The sequence below is a fragment of the Myotis brandtii genome, unplaced genomic scaffold, assembly GCF_000412655.1.
Source record: "Myotis brandtii unplaced genomic scaffold, ASM41265v1 scaffold389, whole genome shotgun sequence".
NCBI classification, from domain to species: domain Eukaryota; kingdom Metazoa; phylum Chordata; class Mammalia; order Chiroptera; family Vespertilionidae; genus Myotis; species Myotis brandtii.
The window spans coordinates 755,499-778,955 of NW_005364914.1; the positions used below are offsets into that span (position 1 = coordinate 755,499).

A 23,457-nucleotide genomic window follows, 5' to 3' on the forward strand; every position below is an offset into this window, starting at 1 on the left:
GTATATGTCAGAAGACATTTAAATTGTTGGCACTCGTAGGGAGACTGCTGTTTTTGTTTGGAAAAATACACCTGAAATGTGAAGGGCGGCATGGGGGCGGGAGGGGGCGGGGGATGCTTGAGGTAGGTGATTCATATCTCTGGATGCCACAGCTTAAAAAGCAGGTAACAAAATCTGATTGTTACTCTGGAAGGGGTGAGAGTGGCCACAGAGGAGGGAAGAAAGAAAAGATAAAGGAAGAAGGGAGAGGAGTCAACACTGGCACTGAGGAAGAGCTTAAGAGAAACAGTGGCAGGGTGGGTTGAAAATAACTTGTAAGAATATGTAGGAATATCTAATTTTTTTTTTTTAATTGATGAGACACAGAGAGAGGGAGAAACATTGATTTGTTGTTCCACTTATTTATGCACTAACTGGTTGCTTCTTGTATGTGCCAGGTCACAGCGGGCCTCTCAGTTGATTGTACTGAGGACAGCTGATGCTGAAACAAATTTCTCTATCTTTTAAAAGGAGATTTTAAAGACTGATTTTCAAGGTTTCCAAACTTAGCATTCTGAGCTTATTCAAACTACTGACGAATCAGCCTCATTAATATTTCAGTATCATCATGTAAAAGGAAAATCTTATTTTTGTTTGTGGCAATTCTCTCAAATGGGACTGAAATGGTTCAGAAGTTTAAGACTACTCACTCAATGGTCTTGTTTCAAATGAGCAATTTGTGGTAGCTTTCCTGCCACATGTTATCACCATCAGTCTTTAAAATCCATGTGTGGATATACCATGTGTGGGTATAAAGAAGCATTTTATTGTCTCCAAATATCATCTAATCCTTGGGAAGTTAGCAAAAACCTGCTATATATAGTCAGCTAATAGTTGCCTTCAAAGTTCAAATATATATTGTTTAGGAATTACACAATATATCACTATTTAGCATGTCTTTATAGCTAGAGGCCCGGTGCACAAAATTCCTGCACTTGGGGGATGTCCGACTGATGGCTTAGGCCCACTCCCTGCTGTGCTTGCCAGCCGTGAGCCTGGCTTCTGGCTGAGTGGCGCTCCCCCTGTAGGAGCACACTGACCACCAGGGGGCAGCTCCTGTGTTGAGCGTCTGCCCCCTGGTGGTCAGTGTGCATCATAGCAACCGGTTGTTCTGCCGTTCAATTTGCATATCAGCCTTTTATTATATAGGCTAGGAATTTACCCATACAAGTTCAAAAAAGTAAATTAATGGGCAAACTTTTCTTAGAGAATGTAAATGAGTAATTCTGAAAATCTATTTACTCTTCTTCTAAGAATTCAAGGAAAATACACTAGCTGCCCATGGGTAGTGTTCCTAAACATTTTTATATAGTATACTAGAGGTCTGGTGCACTGATTCATGCACCAGTGGGCCCCCTCAGCCTGGCCTGCACCCTCTTGCAATCCGGGACCCCTCGGGGGATGTTGGACTGCTGGTTTGGGCCCAATCTGCAGGGATGGGGCCCAAATCAGCAGTCCAACATCCCCGAGGGATGTAGTAGTGCATGATGCGGCAGGCGGCTTGGGAGGAACCCGAGCCCGAGCCGGGCTCCCACTCATCCTGGTCCCACTGCACCTGCCGACTCCGCTGCTCGGTAGTGCTGCCATGAAGGTGGGAGAGTCTCGTGCCGCTGCAGCAGCGCTCGCCAGCTGTGAGCCTCATGTCTGGCACCTGTTGGTCAGCTGAGCAGCGCTCCCGCTGTGGGAGCACACTGACCACCAGGGGGCAGCTCCTGTGTTGAGCGTCTGCCCCGTGGTGGTCAGTGCGCATCATAGCTACTGGTCCACCAGTCGCTTAGACTTTTATATATATAGATTGATTCCAAAGCACTCCAAGTGCCTCATACTCCCCTGTATAGTAGTAGCTCCTTTATAACTCTTATTTCGGTTAATTATGCAGAAAGCATTTTATACCCATAGAAAAACAGTATGCTAAAGGATTTAATAAGAAGCATCTATTTAAATCAGAGAAAGTAACAGTATATAAAGTAGAAATCTACTTTTACTAATCATAACAGTTTTAAATAATGGGTGAAAGAGGTTAACTAGAAGCAGTACTTAAATTGAGTTTGGAAGCTTAAGAACTGGCACTCAAAAATATCTGAAAACTTCTACATGTATATAAGCTATAGCTGCTAGCAAGAAAAATCTCTATAACAGTGGTTCTCAATTGCAATTCTATGCCTCACTGCACCCTCCTCTGGGGACATTTGGCAATAGCTGGAGACAATTTTGGTTGTCACAAAGGGGATAGGGGTGGGGATGATAATATAGTGGTATCTAAGTGGGTCAAGGCCAGGCAAGCTAACACCTAACAATGCTTAGGGCAGCACCCCATGACAGAATTATCTAGTCCAGAATGTCAACAGTGCCGAGGTTGAGAAATCCTGGTCTAAAAAGAACATGCAGTTTTCTATTAAAGTATAAATTCTGGAGGAAAGCATGGATTTTTACTTCTGGAATAAGGAAACAGTTTATTTCCAGGCTTTTTAGGAAGGCCTAACTTAGTTCATGGATGGTTAACGATTCTAACCAAGATGCACATGTATATCTTTTAAAAATACGCCAAGATTACAGTAAGCAACCACCATACACATTTACGTTGCCCTTGCCTAAGTAAACAGTGGGTTTATATTAAAAGTGAAATGTCTATGGAACAAGTGAAACAGCTCTGCTGAGTAATAGGATTATTACAGGCTAGTAAAACATGAGTTATCATAGTATTACACATTAACCAGTTCCAGAGTACAATTCTTTAGATGTTTATGTGTGAGAGAGCATTTCAGAATAAAATCACTCAATGTGCATCAACCATTAGTTACTGATAATGGCTAAATACACCAATTCCAATACTCCCTGATCCAGAAAGAATTTCAGTTCACAGAATATAAACTTTTTCTTTCTAAAACCTAAATGAAACAATTCAATTTGCCAAAAACACCACTGATCATTAAGATCAGAATAAAAGGGTATGAAGACGTCAAGGGTATTAAGAGTCCCTCTATTAAAGATCATTCTGAAACCTGACACACGTTGACATGATCTAACAAAGTTATCATTATCTGCAATGCTCTCCGCAGTAATTCTAATTGAAGTTGGCTTTTGTTATAAAAAACAAATCCCACTTTGAATTTAGAGCTAACTTTCTAAGTTACAAAGAGCAAAAACATGTTGCCAATAGATCTTGTCTTAAATTACAGTATAAGTGTTTACAAATCTTTATTTCTAGTATTAATAGGAAAATAAAGCAACTTAATGGATTGTAAAAGGGAACTGTATAATTTCAGTATGCATTTTTCTTAATGGCCTTATCTAGTCAGCTTGTGGCAGCTTGCCACCAAATACTTTCATTGTGTTCCATTTTTGCAACTGAAGGTTTCAAAGGAGTTTTCATTACCTAGAAAAGTCAGTTAAATGCAGAATATCCTTTTTCCAAATACTAAACGAACACTGTATTGTCCCTTTTCCATTTCACAGAGGATTGAATAAGATTTCAAAAACAGATATGAATCTGATGTGGCAGTGGTTTAAAAATTAGAATTCAATTTTAGAGCTAGAATCTGAATTATTTTGCTAAAATCTTAAGCTCTTTAATATCAAAACATTTATTAGGTATATTATATCTAGAGATTAGCAGTTAATTTTAACACTTTATTTTGGGTAAAATTTAAAGTGAGCAGAAATGGCCCTGGCCAGTGTGGCTCAGTTGGAGTGTTGTCCCATACACGGAAAGGTCTCAGGTTCGATTCTGGTCAGGGCACATACCTAGGTTGCAGGTTTGATCTCCAGTCAGGGTATGTGCAGGAGGCAACTGTTGGATGTTTCTCTCTCCCTTTTCCTCTCTCTAAAATCAATAAAAGCATGTCCTTGGGTGAAGATTAAAAAACAAAAAATAATAAAGTGGGCATAAGTGTTCAACTTCTTAAATTGTGAGATATTATTATATACTTTGTCATGTGGTTAGGTATAACTTACAAGGCCTCTTAACCAGGTAATTGAATTTTTCAATGAGGATTTTGTATCTCATTATTTTGAACTTCATGCCTTTATGATGTCTGAGATTGAGCTAGATATAAAGGTATCAGAACATCCCTTAAAATTGGTTAAATTAGACATGGACATTATTTCTTTGCCTTTTACCCAACGAAAGTGTTAAAAAAATGACTGATTTGGTTATTTAACTATGGGTACATAAAAATTATGTAAATATTCAAACATTTGATGAAGTCATCGTATTCCAACCTTTTAAGAATTCTAATTACCGGTGGGATCTTTAGATATCATTAATGAATAATATGACCATCATTTTAAAATTATCATTCAATGCTACTGATTTTATAAATGTTTAGGATAGGCCTTGCCATACCAAATGTCCTTTCTGCCTTATTTCCATAAAATAACCTAAACTCAAAACACAATACCATATTGTGTTTTCTTTAAAAAGAAGTCAGGTGAATCCAAACAATTTAAACATACTCAAGAGAATCAGCAAACAGCTCTTTTTTCACTATTAACTTTTAGATCTCCTAAAGAATCTACATGTGTAGAGATGCTAAGCAGAACTAGCTAAATCTTAAAAGACCAATAAGCAGTCTGAGTGGCAGATTATGACTGGACCTCACACCTTGCAACCACCATATCAGTATTAGGACATCACCAGTAGAAGTATGGGGTTAATCAGTATGACCTGGCATTTAAAATCTGAGCATTCTTCTGTTACTTATTTTATGTATGTGAATATACATTATATATGTAAACCATATCTACTACTAGAAAGAGCAGAACCTATTTTTGTATTAAAAGAATTTCAGCTATATTAAAAAAAATTAACCATCTTTCAAAACTTAAAAAAAAAATATGAAGGTTAAAAAAGGGAGAAATCCAATACATGAAAAATATTTGAATTTAACTTTAGATAATTAACTAAGACATCACATAACATATGCATGTCAGTTTCCTATTTGGTCCTAGAGCCTGCAGTATTGTAATTTATTGTGACACCATGTAACCAAATACTTAAATATATCCACAACATCTATACCACGGTAATGTATAGTACATATATACTAATGTCTCAAAATAAATTTCTATTACAACTTTATGCAAATTATGGTATAAGAATACCACCTGCCACATTCTGAAATGGCACCAACTTCATGTAACATTCCATGTCAATATAATGTTTTATGCATTATCATCTGAATATTCAAAATTAAGCTGTTAACCTAATAACCACAGTATGTCACCAATTCAAATCACTGCATATTTAGATGTTAAAGCAGGTAGGTAATACAGCAGAAAAAAATATTTCTAATTCACAGTTTCAAAAATAAAGGGTGCAGTTTTCAAATATCTGACTGCTTAAAACTGGTCACTAAATTTAACAACTGCCTCCTTCAATACATGTAAACTATGTTTTGCACAGCATAGGAGATGTCTTTATTCAGAAGATAGTTCTTACTGTTACAGGAGCACCACAAATTTGAAGGAAGAGGCTACAGTGTGAAATGAGTTCACTGAAGGATATGTTCAATAAAATTTCAACTATGATATAAAGTACTGCAAAGCTTTGTTTCCCCCAGCAGAGACCCCTTAATCAGGAAAAGTAGTCAATATTTACCAAATACAATATGTAAATTAGCTCTACAAGAGAGGGGGAAATCTAACTCAATTAAAAGGAAATGCTATAATTAGCTAACAAACCTGTGGCAGCCGGTTTCAGAATTTCCTAAAACTAAAATTTAAAAGCATACACAGTATTTGTATCCTTTGATAAAGGGATATAGAGATACAAATGGAATGAAAGAAAAAAACTGGCCTTAAGAATTTAATTTCTAAGTGGCAACACACACACAAATGGGTAACTGAGAAAAACTGTGTACTTAAATATTCAAATTTTAAATGTGTAAGAAAATTTATAATAGAAAAAAGCGGCAAATTGTTATTGGGACTTGATTTGCTGAAAACATGGGCAAATTCACACTGGCATTAAGAAAACCAAAGTTTCAAAAATTTACTCCTCACTTTCTCTCCAGATTTGTTTTCTGTGCAAAAATAAATATCTGCAAATTGCACTAATACAATACTTATTTTAACTTTTGTATTATGAATAATCTGCACATGCTGCTTTACAGACAATACATATTTGTAAACTTGCTCATGCAAAATTAGTGTGCGCAACAGGGATATTGCTTATCCCTATACTTAAAAAAAATGATACCTTATCTTTTTAAAATTGCCAAATCCTCCAAAATGTAACAAATCTTACACAGATATTCTTCTCTGCCAGCTAAAAATCAACTTATGTTGCTGAAACAAAAAGTTATATAAGAAAAAGAAACATGGTTTTTATCTTGCAGAATTTTTGATTTTTAAGTATGAGAAATTTTTATAAAAGAAAGAAATTCATGGTCACAAAATTTTAACATTTTAATCCTAAACATTACAGGGCAAGTAGACCCTGGACCCTATCTCCATATTCCATAAATCCTAACTTTTAGTTTCCATTTTCAATGTTGCCCTAACCACTAAAACATTAGTGGTTTTACAACCTCTGGGTTATGGAAATACATATTTCTGAAATAAATGTTACAAAAACAAAAATGGAAGAAAGCCAAACTGTCTCCATGAAGGAAAAAAAGTGGAACATTTTGAAGCTTTTAGATACTTCTCTTTCCATGTCTTATGATTAACCTGACGATTCAGTGCATCATAAGGTCAATGTCATGGTCCCCATGTTGAACAAACATCTAACTAGTGTCCATTGATTCCAAGTTAGTAGAGGATGAATCTTTTTGGATACTTTCAAAAATAGCTGCCAGCTCAGGGTTGGAACTGATCTGCGACTGGAATTCACTCATCAGTGGACTCTTCTCTGCTTCTGGAATGGTTAGCAGTGCTGCTACTGCTCTCATGGCAGATCGCTTTAGTTCATCTTGCTTTTCAAACTCCTGCTTTACTGAGTTTGCCTTTACCTGTAACATTGAGTAAATTTATATTATATGCTATAAAAGACAAACTATCATACAAACAAAATTTAAGCACCTAGAAATTTCTGGTCAATAAAGCAAAGCTGCTCTTTCATAGGTCCAAAAGTCATGTTGTATTCTAAGTTGTTTTTAAATTTCTTTTTAGCAGTAGCTTGTCTCCTTTTAAGTGAGTAAACCCCATTAGGAAAACAAAATCCTGAACCACGGTTGAAAGAGTGAAAACCTGAGCTTTATCTGCTTAGCAAGTCCTACTTTGGCCTCCACCAAGAAACTACCCCTCTTGACACCCTATTCATTATTCTTCAGACACATCATATACTAAACATCTCTTTGCCCTAATTCATATAGTTATTATTATATGGAAAGCCCTGTTTTCACCTTCTGAATCTAAACATATTTCTGACGTTTTAAGGTCCATTTTAAATGTCATCATGTTCATCTGAAGTCTTCTATGATTACCATCCCACCTCCCAGAATTAAACATTTCCTTTTTTGTGGAACAATTTCACTTTATCCTGTATCAATACTTCAAAATATGTATCAAATTGTTATTATTAATAAAAACTTTAAAGAATAGCATTAAATAGTGCCAAGTTTTCTAAAACATCCACATTCAATATGGTGCTAGCATGGTTAAATTAGGACAAGTAGAAATCTTGAATACACCAAATCCACCCTAAGTTGATGTCTACCAATGATTACCTTAGTTGTACACGTGGCACGTAATGGCTCTACAAGCCGGTCCAATCTCTGCAGTACTGCACTTGGACAAAGGGTGGAGAGTCTCACCAACATTAAAAATGTTAGCATCTATTATGAATAAAGAAAGACAAAATGTAGACCTTGTGTTACTTTTCTGAAGACAATTCCAAATTCTAACAAAGCTTTTAAAAGGAAAATGACTAGCATGCACCATGAAGTTTCATTTTCATGTAATCTGTCTCTAACAGTTGTCGTAAACCTTACCTGAGGTAATTTTAGTTACAAGTACTACTGAGGCCTCACTTATACCTGGTAATGTGGTCCTAGTGTAAGAACTAGAAAAGTGGTTCTCAATCTTGGCCACACATTAGAACTGGGGAACTTTGTCCCATTCCCAGAGACTTTTACTTAACCTGTTAGGAGAGGGCCATAGATTTAGAATTTTTTAAAAAGCTCATGCGCACCAAAATGGAAAGCATTGAATAAGAAAATAACTGAACCAGGAGAAAGGTCTTTTTAGTTTCTACTATCTTAGCAGATTTTCCTTTAAAAAACAAAACACAAAACAAACTGGTTATCTTCAGATTAATCCACAGAAAGCCTGGTAACCCATAATCTTTTTTCTATTGAACTATAAACTGTAGAATTCAACAGGAAGATCCTATTGCGTCCTTGGGGGCTCTTTTTAATGGATCTGGGAGGGGTCAGGTTACTACCACAAATGGAAACAAAAATGTTCGAGTTCTGAGTCTGGCTGCGTAACTGCTCAACTACCACTTTTGCCTGCTTGATCAAAGGCCATGAATGGGAAAACAAACAAAAAAAAAAAAAAAGAGAGAGAGAGAGAGATAGAGACAATGCACTTACTATTTTTCAATTCACCCTTTAATAGTTCACATTTGAAATGGACAAGATCAAATAGAAAAACAAAGAACAGTTATAAGTTCATTCTCTAAACCTAAAAAGTGGTATGATTTCTCTTCTAGTTGCTTCTACATAGATTGTTTAGGCATCTGAAAATAGTTCTTGCATGTTATCCTTTAAAAAATTCTTGATATTAATCCCAATATAATAGACTGGAAAACAAAAATCCTTCATTCAGGTAAATAATATGGGTATCTTGTAAAACGGCAGAAAACCCTCCGTGGGTAGAAACTGCAGCATACTTTTAAGACAGGCCAAACAGATCACAGGTTATACTTTGAACAAAACCTGTCCATTCTCTTCTTTGGAGGGAAAGCACCTAGGGACTATGCGCTAACCAGTGGTCGGCAAACTGCGGCCCCTTGAGTGTGGCTCTTCCACAAAATACCACGTGCAGGCGCGCACGTACAGTGTGATTGAAACTTCGTGGCCACACTCAAGGGGCCAAAGAGCCGCATGTGGCTTGCGAGCCGCAGTTTGCCAACCACTGCGCTAAGCAAGCTGCACTGAATTTCTTGGAATTTCCCATCCACTAAGAATTGACCTCTTCCTCCAATAAAAAGGTTTCTGGATTTTTTTCTGTATGTCAACTAATGTTACAATTATAGCACTATTATTTTTGCATATTATAATTCATTGACAAGCAAAACAATTTTTCTCACTTAATAGACAAAAGTAAATTACAAGGGTAAAAGTCACTGTAGTTAAGTCTTCTAAAACATTCTAAAAACAGGCACAAACATCTTACCTTAATATCATAATGGTCCTTCAAACCATCTTCAACATGATTTAGAAATTCAAAGATATCTAGTCTATCAAGACAACTGTCTAGAAGTGTGTACATACACTCAAAAGCTGCCTTTCTAATATCCAGGCCGTCATCAACTGTATGCTTAAACGGACCCATTTCTACCTGTTGAAACACAAAAGAGTATGTGCATATACTTAAAAGTAAAAGACAGTCTTAGAGAAAGTGTAATCTAACTAACTAGCTTACCTCTCTTATAAGCTCCTTTCTAACTTTTGTTTCATTGTAAAGATGTGGAAGAACAGTGTCTAGAAGATCCCTTATTAAAGATGGCTTATTATGTGCTGCTGAATTGAATGTGACCAAGGCTACTCTTCTTACATTCAAATCTGGGTCTTCCAACGTTTTTAGGAAATCACCTGAGAAATTATAAGAGAAGCAACATACAATTAAGATAAGCTTAAAAAAAAAAGATAAGCTTAAAAGAAAATATATGTGATACCTTTTTCTAAATTGATAGTTTATTGTGGTTGGTATTGTTATTTAATAAGGGTTAGGAAAGAACATGATGAAATACTAAGTAAACTATTTAGTTTCTTTTGGCAGCAGGTAAACCATCATGTCTCAATGTGAGTGGATTTAATTGATGATCTACGCTCAAGCACCTATAATACAGAGCAGCGGTCGTCAACCAGTGGTCCGCAGATCACTGGTGGTCTGTGAGGTCCAAAAGGTTGGCGACCACTGGTTTAAGGAAACCTTTGGAGCAGCGGTCGCCAACCAGTGGTTCGTGGACCACTGCTGGTCTGTGAGGTCCAAAAGGTTGGCGACCGCTGATACAGAGGATATATGGTGAGAGTTCAGAACATTCCTTAATTACTTTTATAGATACTTTATAAAAAGGTGGGTTGCAAAGAGAAGTGGGGGAGCCCTGCAGCAGGCACAGAATCTAATAACTTGAATGACTGTCCTTGGACTTCAAAATTATTAATTACTACACTAAAAACAACCTAAACAGAATTTTAAAAAACTGAGTTCAAAATAAGATAAACAAGGTGAGGACATACCCGTTGCTTGATAAAGATGGAATACTGTTAACAAGTACACAATCTATCAGATGACAAAGAAATGTGCCTCCAAAAAATATACATATTTTTATATGTATCTTTAACGAGAAATATACAAATTGGTAAAAAGGTAAGAATACAAAAGGAGGAAACTGAAACCTAACAGGACAAAAAGCTAAAGCGCCTAAGGCACTTTAAAACAGAAAAAATACCATGTATGTTGTTGAATACAGTGTCTAGTATGCACCTGGTATTCACATGGAGCTATCATTATGTAATCTCAACCCTATCAACAGCAATCTTTTAGAATTCACAAGGAAAAAGAGAAGGGCCAGAAGACTTAAATGTATCACAACAGCAATGTAAAAAAATGGGAGGAAAGAAATACTTTAGACACCACAGATTGGTAAACTCAATGTTGACCATCTAGGAAAGTTCTGCTTACAAAAACTTAGGAGATAGCTTGGGTTAAAAAAGAATTTAAATGTACCATAAGAAACCTCTTCATCCTGTTTGTTTAGAGTTACTAAGACATTAAATTAGAACACTAATTGTAATAAAAATGCTTTCAGTAAAGCATCTAAATAAAACATTGCTATTATTATGGACAAATGGTGACATGGACTAGGATGAGTGGTTCTCAACTCTGGTCTAGGAATTTCAGTTTCTAAAAAGCTTCCTAGGTGTTTGTAGGATGTTCATATAATCACAAATAATACTGAACTCAACCATAATTCAATTAGAACAATAATCACCTGATTGAATAACTACACCAATGATGACACTGACTGTTGTCAACCTGGAAAGATGTCTCTAGAGATGTGGCACAGGTCTTTTCCTCTGTCCTATCTTATACAGTATCAAATGTGAGTAAATATACCAAAGCAAAAAAAAAAAAAAAAGGGTGAGGGGAAACAAAGGCAAAAATTTTTGGATAGAAAATTTCTTCGAATTATTAGCACCCATTTATCCCTGTGTCCCCTTTACTCTGAACTGGTAATTCCTTTCTGTAGTTATTTTAAATTGTGCTTTTCCCCTTTCTGGTTCACTGTAGAATGACCTGACAATGGGAAACTTCTTTCCCATGTCCTTCTATCCTCTCTACTTCGATTTCTGTTCTTAGGTCCTCAAGAAAGCACAAAAGTGAGTTCTGAGGGCTTTTAGCTACTACTACCAACTCTAGGAGGACTGATGATGAAAAAAACACAGGGAAATTATGACATCATGTAAAAAGTCCTCAAAGCTAATTCTTGTCTTCACAGAAATAGAGCCCTAGTCGTTCTGAAGTATCTCTTTAAGTTCTGGTAATTATCTTTTTTATTCTTAGGCTGTTACATATGTAAGTTTCAACAATCCCCTCAGGAACTGAAAGGTTACCTGTAATAACAGAAAATTGGGGCCCTAACTGCTCAGGTTAAGATTCATTTTTCTGGGAGGAAATTTCAGGACTATTTAGAAAGATAAAATATGCCTCCCTACCACCTACTATTACTTTAGGCCAGGGGTCCTCAAACTACGGCCCGCAGGCCACATGTAAATACAAATAATTGTATTTGTTCCCGTTTTGTTTTTTTACTTCAAAATAAGATATGTGCAGTGTGCATAGGAATTTGTTCATAGTTTTTTTTAAACTATAGTCCAGCCCTCCGACAGTCTGAGGGGACAGTGAACTGGCCCCCTGTTTAAAAAGTTTGAGGACCCCTGCTTTAGGCCATCCCAGAATATGATTATCAAATGTATAGTTGACTCTAGAGACATCTTAGTGTGTATTTACTCATTTCAGTTATTTACAAAATTATCTGCTAACAATTTCAAACTAAGGGATGACAGAATGTAAGTATGTAAGATCATATGTTAGCAGTATCTTTCTAATGAAACAACTACCAGACCCTTAAAAGCACCTGAGATTCCTTGGTGAAATTTTTAGTTATTGAAATGATTTGTTTTTTGACAGTTAACTAATAAATAGTCAATCAATCAGTACATTTATCTTTGTTCCACTTACCTATGCAGTTCTTTAATAGTGGATCAATAGGTTGTGGATGATCAGAAATAGTAAATTTCACAGCTGTAACCACTGAGCTTCGGGCATATGATGAGCCTAATTAAAAATAAATTTAAATCTCTTGGTATTCAAGTCTACTAAAATCCATGGACATGTTTATCATTTTCAAACCACTTCAAATAACACTAGTGTTTTCAATTTTTTTAAATTCTCTTTGGCAAGAGAGGGTATTGCTATCAGACTAACAGAGATGAGCAAAGTTTACTTATGAAACTATCTATATAAAACCCTAATATGCAAATAGACTGAACAGCAGAACAACCAGTCTCTATAATGTGCGCTGACCACCAGGGGGCGCACACAAAACATGGTGGGCATTGGGCATGGCAAGATGGTTGAGATGAGCAGGGGCACCAGACCAAGGCAAGGTGCCGGTCACTGTCATCAGGGCCAGCTTCTGGTGGTTACTGAAAATTCTTTGTTCCCGTGTGCCACGGTCCTCCCTGGTGTTTGCACCTGCTGCTGGTGCCTGGCATCGGCCACAATCACTTGGCGCCATAAGCAGGTGAGAGCGGTGGCTGCGGGCCCCAATCGCCCCTCAGAGCTTCTCCACCTCCCTCTGCTTCTAAGGGGTGATCGGGGCTGGCAGCCGCCGCTTGCACCAGCTGCTGGCGATGGCCCCAATCATTCCGCGCCAACAGCGGGTGGGAGCGAAGCTGCCGGCAGAGGGGAACTGGGGGCCATGGCAGAAGGGGCCAGGCAGGGGCACAGAGAATGAGCTGAGACCTGTCCCTGTACCCACCGCAGCCTCGTGGCCCACAGATCCTTTCAAGTTGCACGAATTCATGCACTGGGCCCCTAGTTCTATTATATGTCTAAATAAACAATTTCTTTCGAGAAGGAGGAGGCCTGGGAGAGTAGCAGTGGAGGATCGAGCCCTCATAAAAGGGAACTGGTTACATCTATAAATACCTTATAATATCTTTAAGTTTTTTATTTTAAAAGGAAGCAACTTCTAAGAATAAATGGCTATTATTACCTTCTACTTCATTCAAAGGGATTTACACTACTAAATTTGGAAATTCTTCTAGCATCTTTCATTGAACTAAACTTAAGTGCACCAATTTTAGTATTATAATTACTAGCAAGTTCCTCAAGATATATTAATTCAAGAGACACCTGTCTTTGCTACATTTTAAAACAAGAGTAACATTAAAATATAATGAAAATTAGAACAGACTTATTTTACCATTATCTAATTATACTCTCTTTATTCTTTTAAACAAAATGTTATTCAAATATGGCTCCATATTATAACATAAGGCAATGGGTTCTATATGTAACAAGATACAGAAATATTTAAATTATGCATTAGGCACCCTTTAAGGCAACCAACTGCTAATAATAATTTTTTTTTTTTAAGATAAGAAAACCTAGGGCCCTGGCTGGTATGGCTCAGTTGATTGCAGCGTCGTCCTGTTCACCAGAAGGTGGAGGTTCCATTCCCAATCAGGGCACATACGCAGGTTGCAGGTTCCATCCCTAGTTGGGGGCATGTAGGAGGCAACCAATCAATGTTTCTCTTTCTTTCTATCTCCCTCTCTCTGAGATCAATAAAAAAATAAATATGTGCCGCTGAATTGAATTAGAAAACCCGGGTACTCACCTGATATCAAGTACCCTTTAAGACGTGGAAGGAGAGTTTCTGGATCAATTAGAGTGAGTTTGCCTAGACATTCAGCAACAACATTTCTGGTTCCTTCTTCTGCACACTCACAGTGCTTTAGCAATAAGGCCCAGATGTTTTCAACATATGGTTTAAGGCCCACTACTGATGCAGAGCTAATAATTTCCTTCAAGGAATGAAGCAGAAGATACTGCCTTTTGGGTTGACTGGTTATTTCTTGTAAGACAAATGGTAGATATTCAGGAAGGTTGCCCACACTAATGCTGCCTAATGCATAAGATGCAGCTGATTTGACTTCTTCACTAGGAGACGAGAAGGCTTCTAATATTACAGATTTTAGTTCCAGTTGCCCACTTAAGTCAATATGATGCCCAACTTCTCCAAGAGAAAGTAGAGCTAAAAGGCGAATAGAATCTGTAGACCTTGAGTTCTTGACATCTTGAATAAACTGACCTACGACAGCTGGTCCTTCTTTAGGACATGCTCGAGTAAGGGCAGCTACACATTTGGCAATAGAATAATAGGACTGCTTGTGAGTAAGAGCTGTGCTCTGAGAATAAACTGGACCGGTCAGCATGCGCAACAAATCCATATATCCTAGATTATTTGTTCCAGTGACAACCAGAGCTTGGAAAAAGTCCAGCATGGCGCTGAGAGCGCCCCCCTGCAATAAGGGTGATCTCACAAGTCCAATAAGTTCATTGAGAATGGATCCACTTATCTTTGAAAGGGAGGATGGATACACTTTTGCCAGTGTGGTAAGAAAACTGATAGCCATCTGTGAAACATGCATATCACTTTCACTGATAAGAGGTGGGAGCTCATCTAGAACTGCATCAATCATGGCAGCTGTCAAGCTGTCACTGTAGTTTTTAATTAGAATATCTAGGGCAGAAAGAGTACCCAGTTTCAAAGCTCTCTGGTTTTTCCTGAGAAATGAAGCAAGGATAGGAACCCCTTCTCCCAGGACAGGCCTCAAATCTATCTTCAAAGGTGACCCAGCAATCAGTGTCAACGCCTTCACTGTAGTTAGCCGGGTAATTTCATTCTTTAATCTCTCCAAGAAAATCTGAAGTGTATTAGGCAAGTCAGAACCCAAATTGTCTCCAAGGTTGCAAATAATTTGTCCCATACAGGAAATAGCCCTTTCCTTGACTTCTTGATCAATATCAGCTGCTTTTAACCTCTTAATGGTACAGGTAAATAGATCTTTGATGTAAGGAGTTGCGTCAAACGAGGAAGGTTGATCTAAGGGGCGAATTACTTTGACAAGCTGTTGAGTAACAAGAAGTGCTTCAGATGTAATCTTGTAAAATGGGTCTCCAACACAAGCCACCACTGGAGGGACCAAAGCCTGAACATGAGGATGGAAGACTTGAGGAGAGTGGTTACAGAGGATTACGTATAGACACGACAAAGCATCGATCTTCAAATTTGATGAGCTTGATTTGTCATTCAATGAGAAAATGATTCCTAAAAAGCCAATAAAAAAATCCAATAATTTTTATGTATAGTTTTAAGAAAAAATTAAAAAATTAATCTCTAAAATACCGCTAGTTTCTACTTCATCACATTATCACTAAAGTAGTAGAAATTCCACAATCTATGATACCAGAGCCAAAAAATTTAAGGATAAGATTTAACTTTTTACTTGCAAACTTCTAACTTTAGATGTTCTAGATGGTTCTATAACAAAGCTTAGGTCTATGTATAAATCAAGTTGTCACAAATTTTATCCTTTTGAAGGAGTCATTTAAGCTTATCTAGGTCTTAATAAAGTCTGTATTAAATTCCAAAAGTGATTTATTACTCTTTCTTTCATACCTGGTACAAGAACAGGAATGTGCTGTGTTAGGGCCCCAGGTAACACATTTACCAGTTCAGTTAACATGTTAAAACAGCACTGTCGAGTCTTCACACTTTTTTCTTTCATCTGTTTGTGCAAAGCTTTAACAATGTTGGGAACCTGTAATTATCACACATTCATTAGCTGTTTCAGCTCCTGGTATTTCTTCAGTACACTTAACACAAATTACAGTGGATGAAGAGAATGGGAAGAACTTATCTTTTTTTGTTAAATTCCTAATTCCTCTAACTGCTAACAAGATTATTAGATATAAACTTTGCTGCATCAATTCTGTTCTCTTGTAACTGTATTTGCTTGATACTGACACAGAAATGCACAAGACTAAAATATAAATCTAACCAAATAACAACATTTTCAACCAAAATATTTAGAGCATAATTTATAAATTTTTTTAAACATGAATAACACAGAAAAGCATGAAAGGAAAAAAGAGACAAATTATGGAAAAGAAACCAGTAAATGAGTCCTCTTTTTTGCTTTTAGTTTGCCATTACAATGGAATCAACCTCATATCAAACAAGTAACATGGGCATGATTCAAAAATGTAAGCTTCTAAATTTTCTATCCTAATGTTCTGTTATTTAAACCTAAATAGGATATTTACTAATAAATCTTATGAATGCCAGGATACAGCCACATATCATATCGAACAATGATCTGAGAACTACACACAAAAGAAAACACCTTATTCATCCAACATAATCAGAATTCCCTGTGTTTTTACCTAATTTCTATACACTTATTCAAATGCTTATGTCACCCATATACTTTATCTTACTTCTTTCTATAATTAATCTTCAATGTTTACCTTTAAAGTTCACCACAAATCTTTTAAATTTGTACTACTTGAAAACAAGATAGATACGGTATATACATCCCATCCTCTGGTTTAGTTGTTTAAGCTGGCTCACATGTTTTGTAATCTATAAAAATGGACAAATATGCATCCCACTGGGCTGCAACAGGGATTACATGTATGATAGGAAAATGCCTACCACATACCAAATGGGAGCTATACAGCTGTAGTGTTTAGGATCTTAGAAAAGATGACCTAAAGTGAAAATGTGTATTTTATTAATCATAAGAGCTGCCATTTACAAGTACTTACTATGTAGAAGGCACTACATTAAATGTTTACATAGATCATTTCTTCTATCACTACCTTAGGCAGATAGTTCTAAGTAAAACCTTATTACAAATGAAAAAAGTGAGGTTTAAAAAAATGAATAAATAATCTAGCCTGGCTGGCATGGCTCAGTGGTTGAGTGTCGACCTATGAACCAGGAGGTCTCAGTTCAATTCCCAGTCAGGGCACATGCCCAGGTTGCAGGCTTGATCCCCATGCAGGAGGCAGCCAATAAATGATTCTTTCTCATCAATGATGCTTCTCTCTCTCTCTCTTCCTTTCCCTTCCTCGCTGAAATCAATAAAAATATATATCAAAAAAGAATAATCTTTCCAAGATCACACAGCTAAATTAGGAATGAAGCCAGTTACGAACGCAAGTGAGGAGTTAGAAGCCGCTAGGCAGTAAGGGACGGGACTATGAGGAGATAATGTAAAGTGGAAATGCAGCTAACCCCTGCAGGCATGAGTAGGAACCAGTTCATCAGCCACACCCTGTCCCATGTAAAATTACAAGAATGAAGGGCCCTGATTATGAGGTGGACACACAGGGCGGGGAAAGTAAACGGGAACACTGAAATTTAAAATGTGTATGGATGTTGCTAGGGCTGAATTTTTCGGACCAACCAATGGGAAGTTAGCAGGACACATTAACTCCTAGACAAAGAAGCTTCCATGGCAACTTGTTTGGGTCCCCTCCCTGCAGCAGGGAGCTTTTCTGTAGTAACATTTTGCTTTGCTCATCTCTTTGTCCATGAACTCATTCTTTGATTTCTCTAGACAATGAACTCAGACTCGAACAGAAAATTGGTATCACAAGTAGTCCGACCCCACTAAGATTTCTCCATTAATATCAAAGATAAAAATTACTTTACTGAATCATAAATTTTAATATTGTTTATCCAGTAAAATCAAGAATACTTCAATCACAATAAACTACTTACAAGTAACATAATATGAACATACATAAACTACTATACAAACATATCCCAGAACTTTGTTTCACTAAAGATGTTCTGGAACTCACATTTCCACATTAAAAATACAATTTTAAAGATCACATTTACTAGCATGACTTTCAAAACCATACTTTTAAACTGACCTGACTCTGAAGCATTGTTAAAGGTGTTTCTCCCTGTTCCATTGCATCAGGGTCACACAGCCAACTTTGCACAGGACGAGTTTGTTTCAAAAGAGAAAGGTATGCATGAAAAACATCTGCCTTTACATTTTCTTCACGCTCTTTAAATCTGGATATCAGTGCAGGAGAGACTGTCTTGTAGAATTCTGCAAGCATTTCATGCCTTGTGCTAACGACAGCATCCAAGCACTTAGCAGCTGCACGTCTCACTTTCCAGCTCATGTCATCATCATCACTGTATTCATCATCACTCCCTAAAGAGAAATTTTAACATTAGGCCATTAATCATAGGAAAGTTTATTGTTTAACACAGGAAGTAAATTCATAATTAAGATAGTTTTCTAACTTTTCACTAACATATAGGGAGTGGATAAGTTTATAAAGAACTAGAACTTAAACAGATACACTTAACTTTGATAAATTAACCTCTAAATAAAAATGATCATAATTATGTTTTTTGTGTGTTTTTTTTAATCCTCACCTGAGGATATTTTTCCATTGATTTTTAGGGAGAGTGGAAGAGAGGGGAACAGACAGAGAGAAATATCAATGTGAGAGAAACACATCAACTTGTTGCCTCCTGCATGAGCCCTGACCAGGGCCTGGGCCAGGGAGAAGCCTGCAACCAAGGTACGTACCCTTGACCGAAATTGAACCCAGGACCCTTTGGTCTGCAGGCAGATGCTCTATCCACTGAGCCAAACTGGCTAAGGGCACAATTATGTTTTTAATTTGTTAAACATTTTGTCATTTATAGCGAGTAATGAGCTGCTTATTAACCCTTTAAAATCATTAACACATTAAACTTATTTAGAACAAAAATATCTGTAAAATCATATATGCCCCAGTCTTTTAAACGATTTGAATTAAAGTTCAAAATCAAACAATCGGAGAGTTTATTAGATAACTAGTGGTCAGTGCACGGATTCGTGCACATTGAAATTAATTAGAAGAATTTTTTTTTTAATATATCATTATTTGCCCTATAATAGAAGTGTCAGAGATTAAAGGAAATTAGTAAAATGTATATGAAATAATATATAAATTGATTAATAAATAACATGATATAACAACAACAACAACTGCGGGAGGGATCACAGGAGGGCTCCAGGGCATGTCTGGCCCATCTCACCCAGCCCTAATTGGCCAGACCCCAGCAGCAAGCTAACCTACCGGTTGGAGCGTCTGCCCTCAGTGGTCAGTGCACATCATAGCGACCAGTCAAACGGTCAGACACAGCATATTAGGCTTAAATATATATAGATTCTTGAAATAGATTTTTGGCTATAGATGATGTGATAAGAAAAATGGCTATCAATCCCAGGACATTCTGTAGAACTAATTTTCTGGGGATAAAGAGAATTCTGACATCAGCTTTCTTTGCAACTACAAGATTTTTCACTAAATTTGTTAATGGGGAGTTATTAGGAACAAATATGCATATTCTCAACCTTTCAAGATACTGTCTTAATGTAGTTTAAAGAACTACACTGTCTCAATTATAACAAGAAAATTCTGCCCATATAACAATAGAGCATCATCCTCTCCAAACTCCTATTAAGCCTTGAAACAATATTCTAACCATAAGCATTAATAATTCCACCTCATTTATGTATACCTGATGCCTTTTGTGTGTGTGAAATCTCTGAAAATTATTTCCTTCTAACACCATCAGTTTGATGAATCAGTGGGTAACACGAAGTCAGGAGGATGGTAAAAATATTAACAGTTCTAAGGGCAGTCCAAAATTATCTAGTAAGAATTTTGCTATTCTTAGATAAGACTAAAGCCCCAAAATGATTCCTCACTGGGGGGAAAAATATCATCTCTTCATTGACTTATTTCCCAATTAGCCAGTGAAAGGTAAATGTAGCCTTAGAAAATCCTAGGATGTATAATAAAATTGTCCAATCTCTAAAAGTTTACTTAATTTCCTTTTAGCACATTATAGGAAAACCCAACCAAATACTGCTAAACCCAAGACATTTGATTTATTCACCAATACCTACTGGAATAAAAATTACAAGGTGCTATTAAAATAGACTATTTAAAAGCAAATAAATAAGTGAAGTTTTTCTCACAGCAACTCAACTATGGAAATAACTTTGCAGGAATTCATTTTATTTAAAAAAAGGTTGTAAAAATTCAAGCATCCTAATCACTGAAATTATAATATGTAAATTGATAAAGCAGCTGAAGTTGTTTTATTTTTCAATGTAAGTGCACTAAAAGCCAACAATCCAAACCTGGAATATACACTGCTACAGCTTCTTTCAAATGATAGTCCTATTAGAAGCTAAGATTTCCCTTACTGAGTACCTACTGTGTGTCAAGTACCATCCTAGGCACTAGGATAAAGCAATCAATAACGAACTAAAATGAAAATCTCTGCCTTCATGAAGCTGACATCCTGCTAAGTGGAAAATAATTACAAAATGTTGGAAAGTGATTAAGTGTATTTAAAAAAATAAAAGTGCTGAAGAGAGAGATTAAGAGTATAAAATAAGGGAAAAGCCCTAAGATGGGGGGGAGAGGGGAGAGAAAAGTGAAAAAAAGTCATCAGGTATAACCCCAAAGTTTTTGGTCTGAGAAACTAAAAAAGAATGGAGGTGCCATTCTGAGATGGAAAAGGCTAAAGAAACAGGTTAGGCAGGGGATGGAAGAAGGGCTGGGGAGAAGATAGTTTATAGACATCTAAGCTGCAAACAAAACGGCTGTATACATGAACCTAGAATTCATAGGAAAGGTCTCAGATAAAGATAAAATTTGGATTTTCAGCTAGAAGACTAGACAAGATAAACAAAAACATCCTATCTAATAATTGACAAACATGGTAATTTACCGTACCTTCGCTATACCTCCCTTTGGCTAATCAGCTCGATATGCAAATTAACCACCAACAAAGATGGCGGCTAATTTGTATACTGCAGGCAGGGCGGGCCAGTGCGAGCCGCCATCCCGGCCCCCGTGTGCCGCCTAAGCCCCGCTGCCAGCCGGGACCCCCATGTGCGGCCCTGGGTGGCAGGGCTTGGCAGTGCGATCGGCCTGAGGAAGCCCTATTCTTGCAGGAATTTTCCTGCAACAGGCTTCTAGTAAGAGTATAAGAGAGAAGTTCAAGGACTGAGCCCCAGAACACTCCAAATCAGTGGTCAGGGTGATGAGAGGACCAATATGGAGACTGAGGAGTAATCACAAAGATAGGACTAAGACCAGGAGAGTGTGGGTGGTATTCTGAATATTAAATAAAGAAATGCTGCTGAGACTGAGTAACAGGCAGAGGCAAACATTTGAGGTCACTGGCAATCTTGTCCATCACTGGAAAACTAAATTCAAGAGAGAAGGGGAAGAAAAGAACTGGAGAGCCTTCTTTTAAGGAGTTCTGCTGTAAAGGCGAAAAATTGGGCAGTAGTGGCTAGAGCATAATATGGGGTTTAGAGGAGTTTTTTTGTAAGTTGTTTTTGTTTTGTTTTTAAAATATTAATGAAATTACAGAATTTAGAGGAAAGTCATTATGTAAATTCCCTCAAAGAATCAAATGAAAAGGTATTATAAAAAATAACAGGAAATCCACCAACCTATATACCTAGTAACTTATCCATTTAAACATCTCTATTATGATTCCCTTAATACAAGCAAACAAGAAAACATGAACAACCCCTATGTTCTTAAGTGCTACTCCTTTCCAGAGTAGATACCATGACATAAATTTTAAATAATAGCACCACATAAACTTTAAGAGCCTCAGAAATGTTTAGATTATTCATGAATAATCTAAAGTTAAATAGAGCCTCAATCAACATTTAGGATTTTTCATGAAAGTAGCTATGTATCAAACCAACCACACTACGCTGAATATGTATATCTACAGGTATAGCTATAAAAATAACATTCATTTCCCTCATTACCAAAATGCTACGTAGAAAATTTGAAGAACAATGAAGGACAAAAATCTAATTGCTAGCCATGAGAAAAATGTTACATTTTTTTCTGTATATTTTAAAAAAATTGTTAAAAAAAAAAAACCACAAAAACAAAACCCACAGGCCCAAAATGTCATCATTGTTGTTAAAAGTCCATGATACCAAATCTAAATTTAATACCTGATCTAACTGCAGTTTCAATCTGAAACATCAATCTTAAATAACTACTATGGAATATTCTGGTTAAGCACCAGTAAGGTAATTTGTCACATAGGCCCTCTCCATCCTCCACAGAAGAGGGAATCTGCATAAATGGAAACCCTTCCCCTAAGAAAAGAAGTCCAAGCCCCCAAATAATCCTTTCTTTTCTTTTGCTAATAACTCCCTTGCCCCACTCTTCTTCCTGTAAGATCCTTCTATTTTGTACAACTCTCAGAGAGCCCTTCTAGTTGCTAGATTCATAAATCCCTTAATTAAAGCCAATTAAAATCTTCAAATTTACTGGGCTGAAGTTTCTTTTGCAATGAAATAAAACTGGGATACTGTTACCTACTTTTTTATTCAACTTATTAACTGCTTTAGTAAATATTTTTCTACATGACTTTGAAAATACTGTATAACAGTTCAATACCTGGTTTTCCCATAATTTATTTAATCAATTTGCTATTGTTAAATATTGAGGTCATTTCCATTTTATTATCTAATCTAATCTAATAAAAGAGAAACATGGTAATTAGCCGTACGACCGCTACCCTTCCCATTGGCTAATCAGCGAGATATGCAAATTAATCACCAGCCAAGATGGCGGCTAATTTGCATATGTCAGCTCCAAGCCAGGGACTGAGGCTTTAGGCCTGGGTAAGGGAGGAGCCAGCCAGCGATCATTGAGCCAGCGATGGTTGATGGCGGCGATGGCGGGGGAACCGGGGTGGAGCCAGCCAGCGATCCTTGATGTCGGCGGCGGCAGGGAGCTGGGGGTGCCCCGGCCCAGGCCTAACGCCTCGGCCTGAGGCTTTAGGCCTGGGCAGGGGAGGAGCCAGCCAGTGATTGTTGATGGCGGCGGAGGCGGGGAACCAGGGCCGAGTCAGCCAGCGATCGTAGATGGCGGCGGTGGCGGCAGGGAGCTGGGGGTGCCCCGACGGAGCCAGCCAGTGATGGTTGAACCAGCGATGGTTGATGGCGGCGGCGGCGGCGGGGAGCTGGGGGTGCCCCGGCCCAGGGCTAATGACTCGCCAGAGGCGTTAGGCCTGGGCAGGGGCCAAAC

At 37.4% G+C, this 23,457-nt stretch overlaps 1 protein-coding gene across 2 annotated transcripts in view; it reads right to left on the bottom strand.

Annotated features, from left to right (window-relative positions):
• Positions 1-6,395: 6,395 nt before the first annotated feature.
• CAND1 (cullin-associated and neddylation-dissociated 1) overlaps positions 6,396-23,457 on the bottom strand; it is a 53,973-nt gene continuing 36,911 nt past the window's right edge. Inside the window, exons 7-14 of one of the 2 annotated variants that reach the window (XM_005872679.2) lie at positions 18,235-18,527; positions 15,965-16,106; positions 14,120-15,613; positions 12,454-12,549; positions 9,631-9,800; positions 9,382-9,546; positions 7,710-7,817; positions 6,396-6,992 (exon numbers count right to left, since the gene is read on the bottom strand). In XM_005872679.2, the coding sequence (XP_005872741.1) occupies positions 6,768-6,992; positions 7,710-7,817; positions 9,382-9,546; positions 9,631-9,800; positions 12,454-12,549; positions 14,120-15,613; positions 15,965-16,106; positions 18,235-18,527 (2,693 nt within the window). In that variant the 3' untranslated portion in view covers positions 6,396-6,767. Of the gene's footprint in view, positions 6,993-7,709; positions 7,818-9,381; positions 9,547-9,630; positions 9,801-12,453; positions 12,550-14,119; positions 15,614-15,964; positions 16,107-18,234; positions 18,528-23,457 lie in introns of those variants that run through there. The other variant, XM_014544924.1, reaches the window with a different exon arrangement.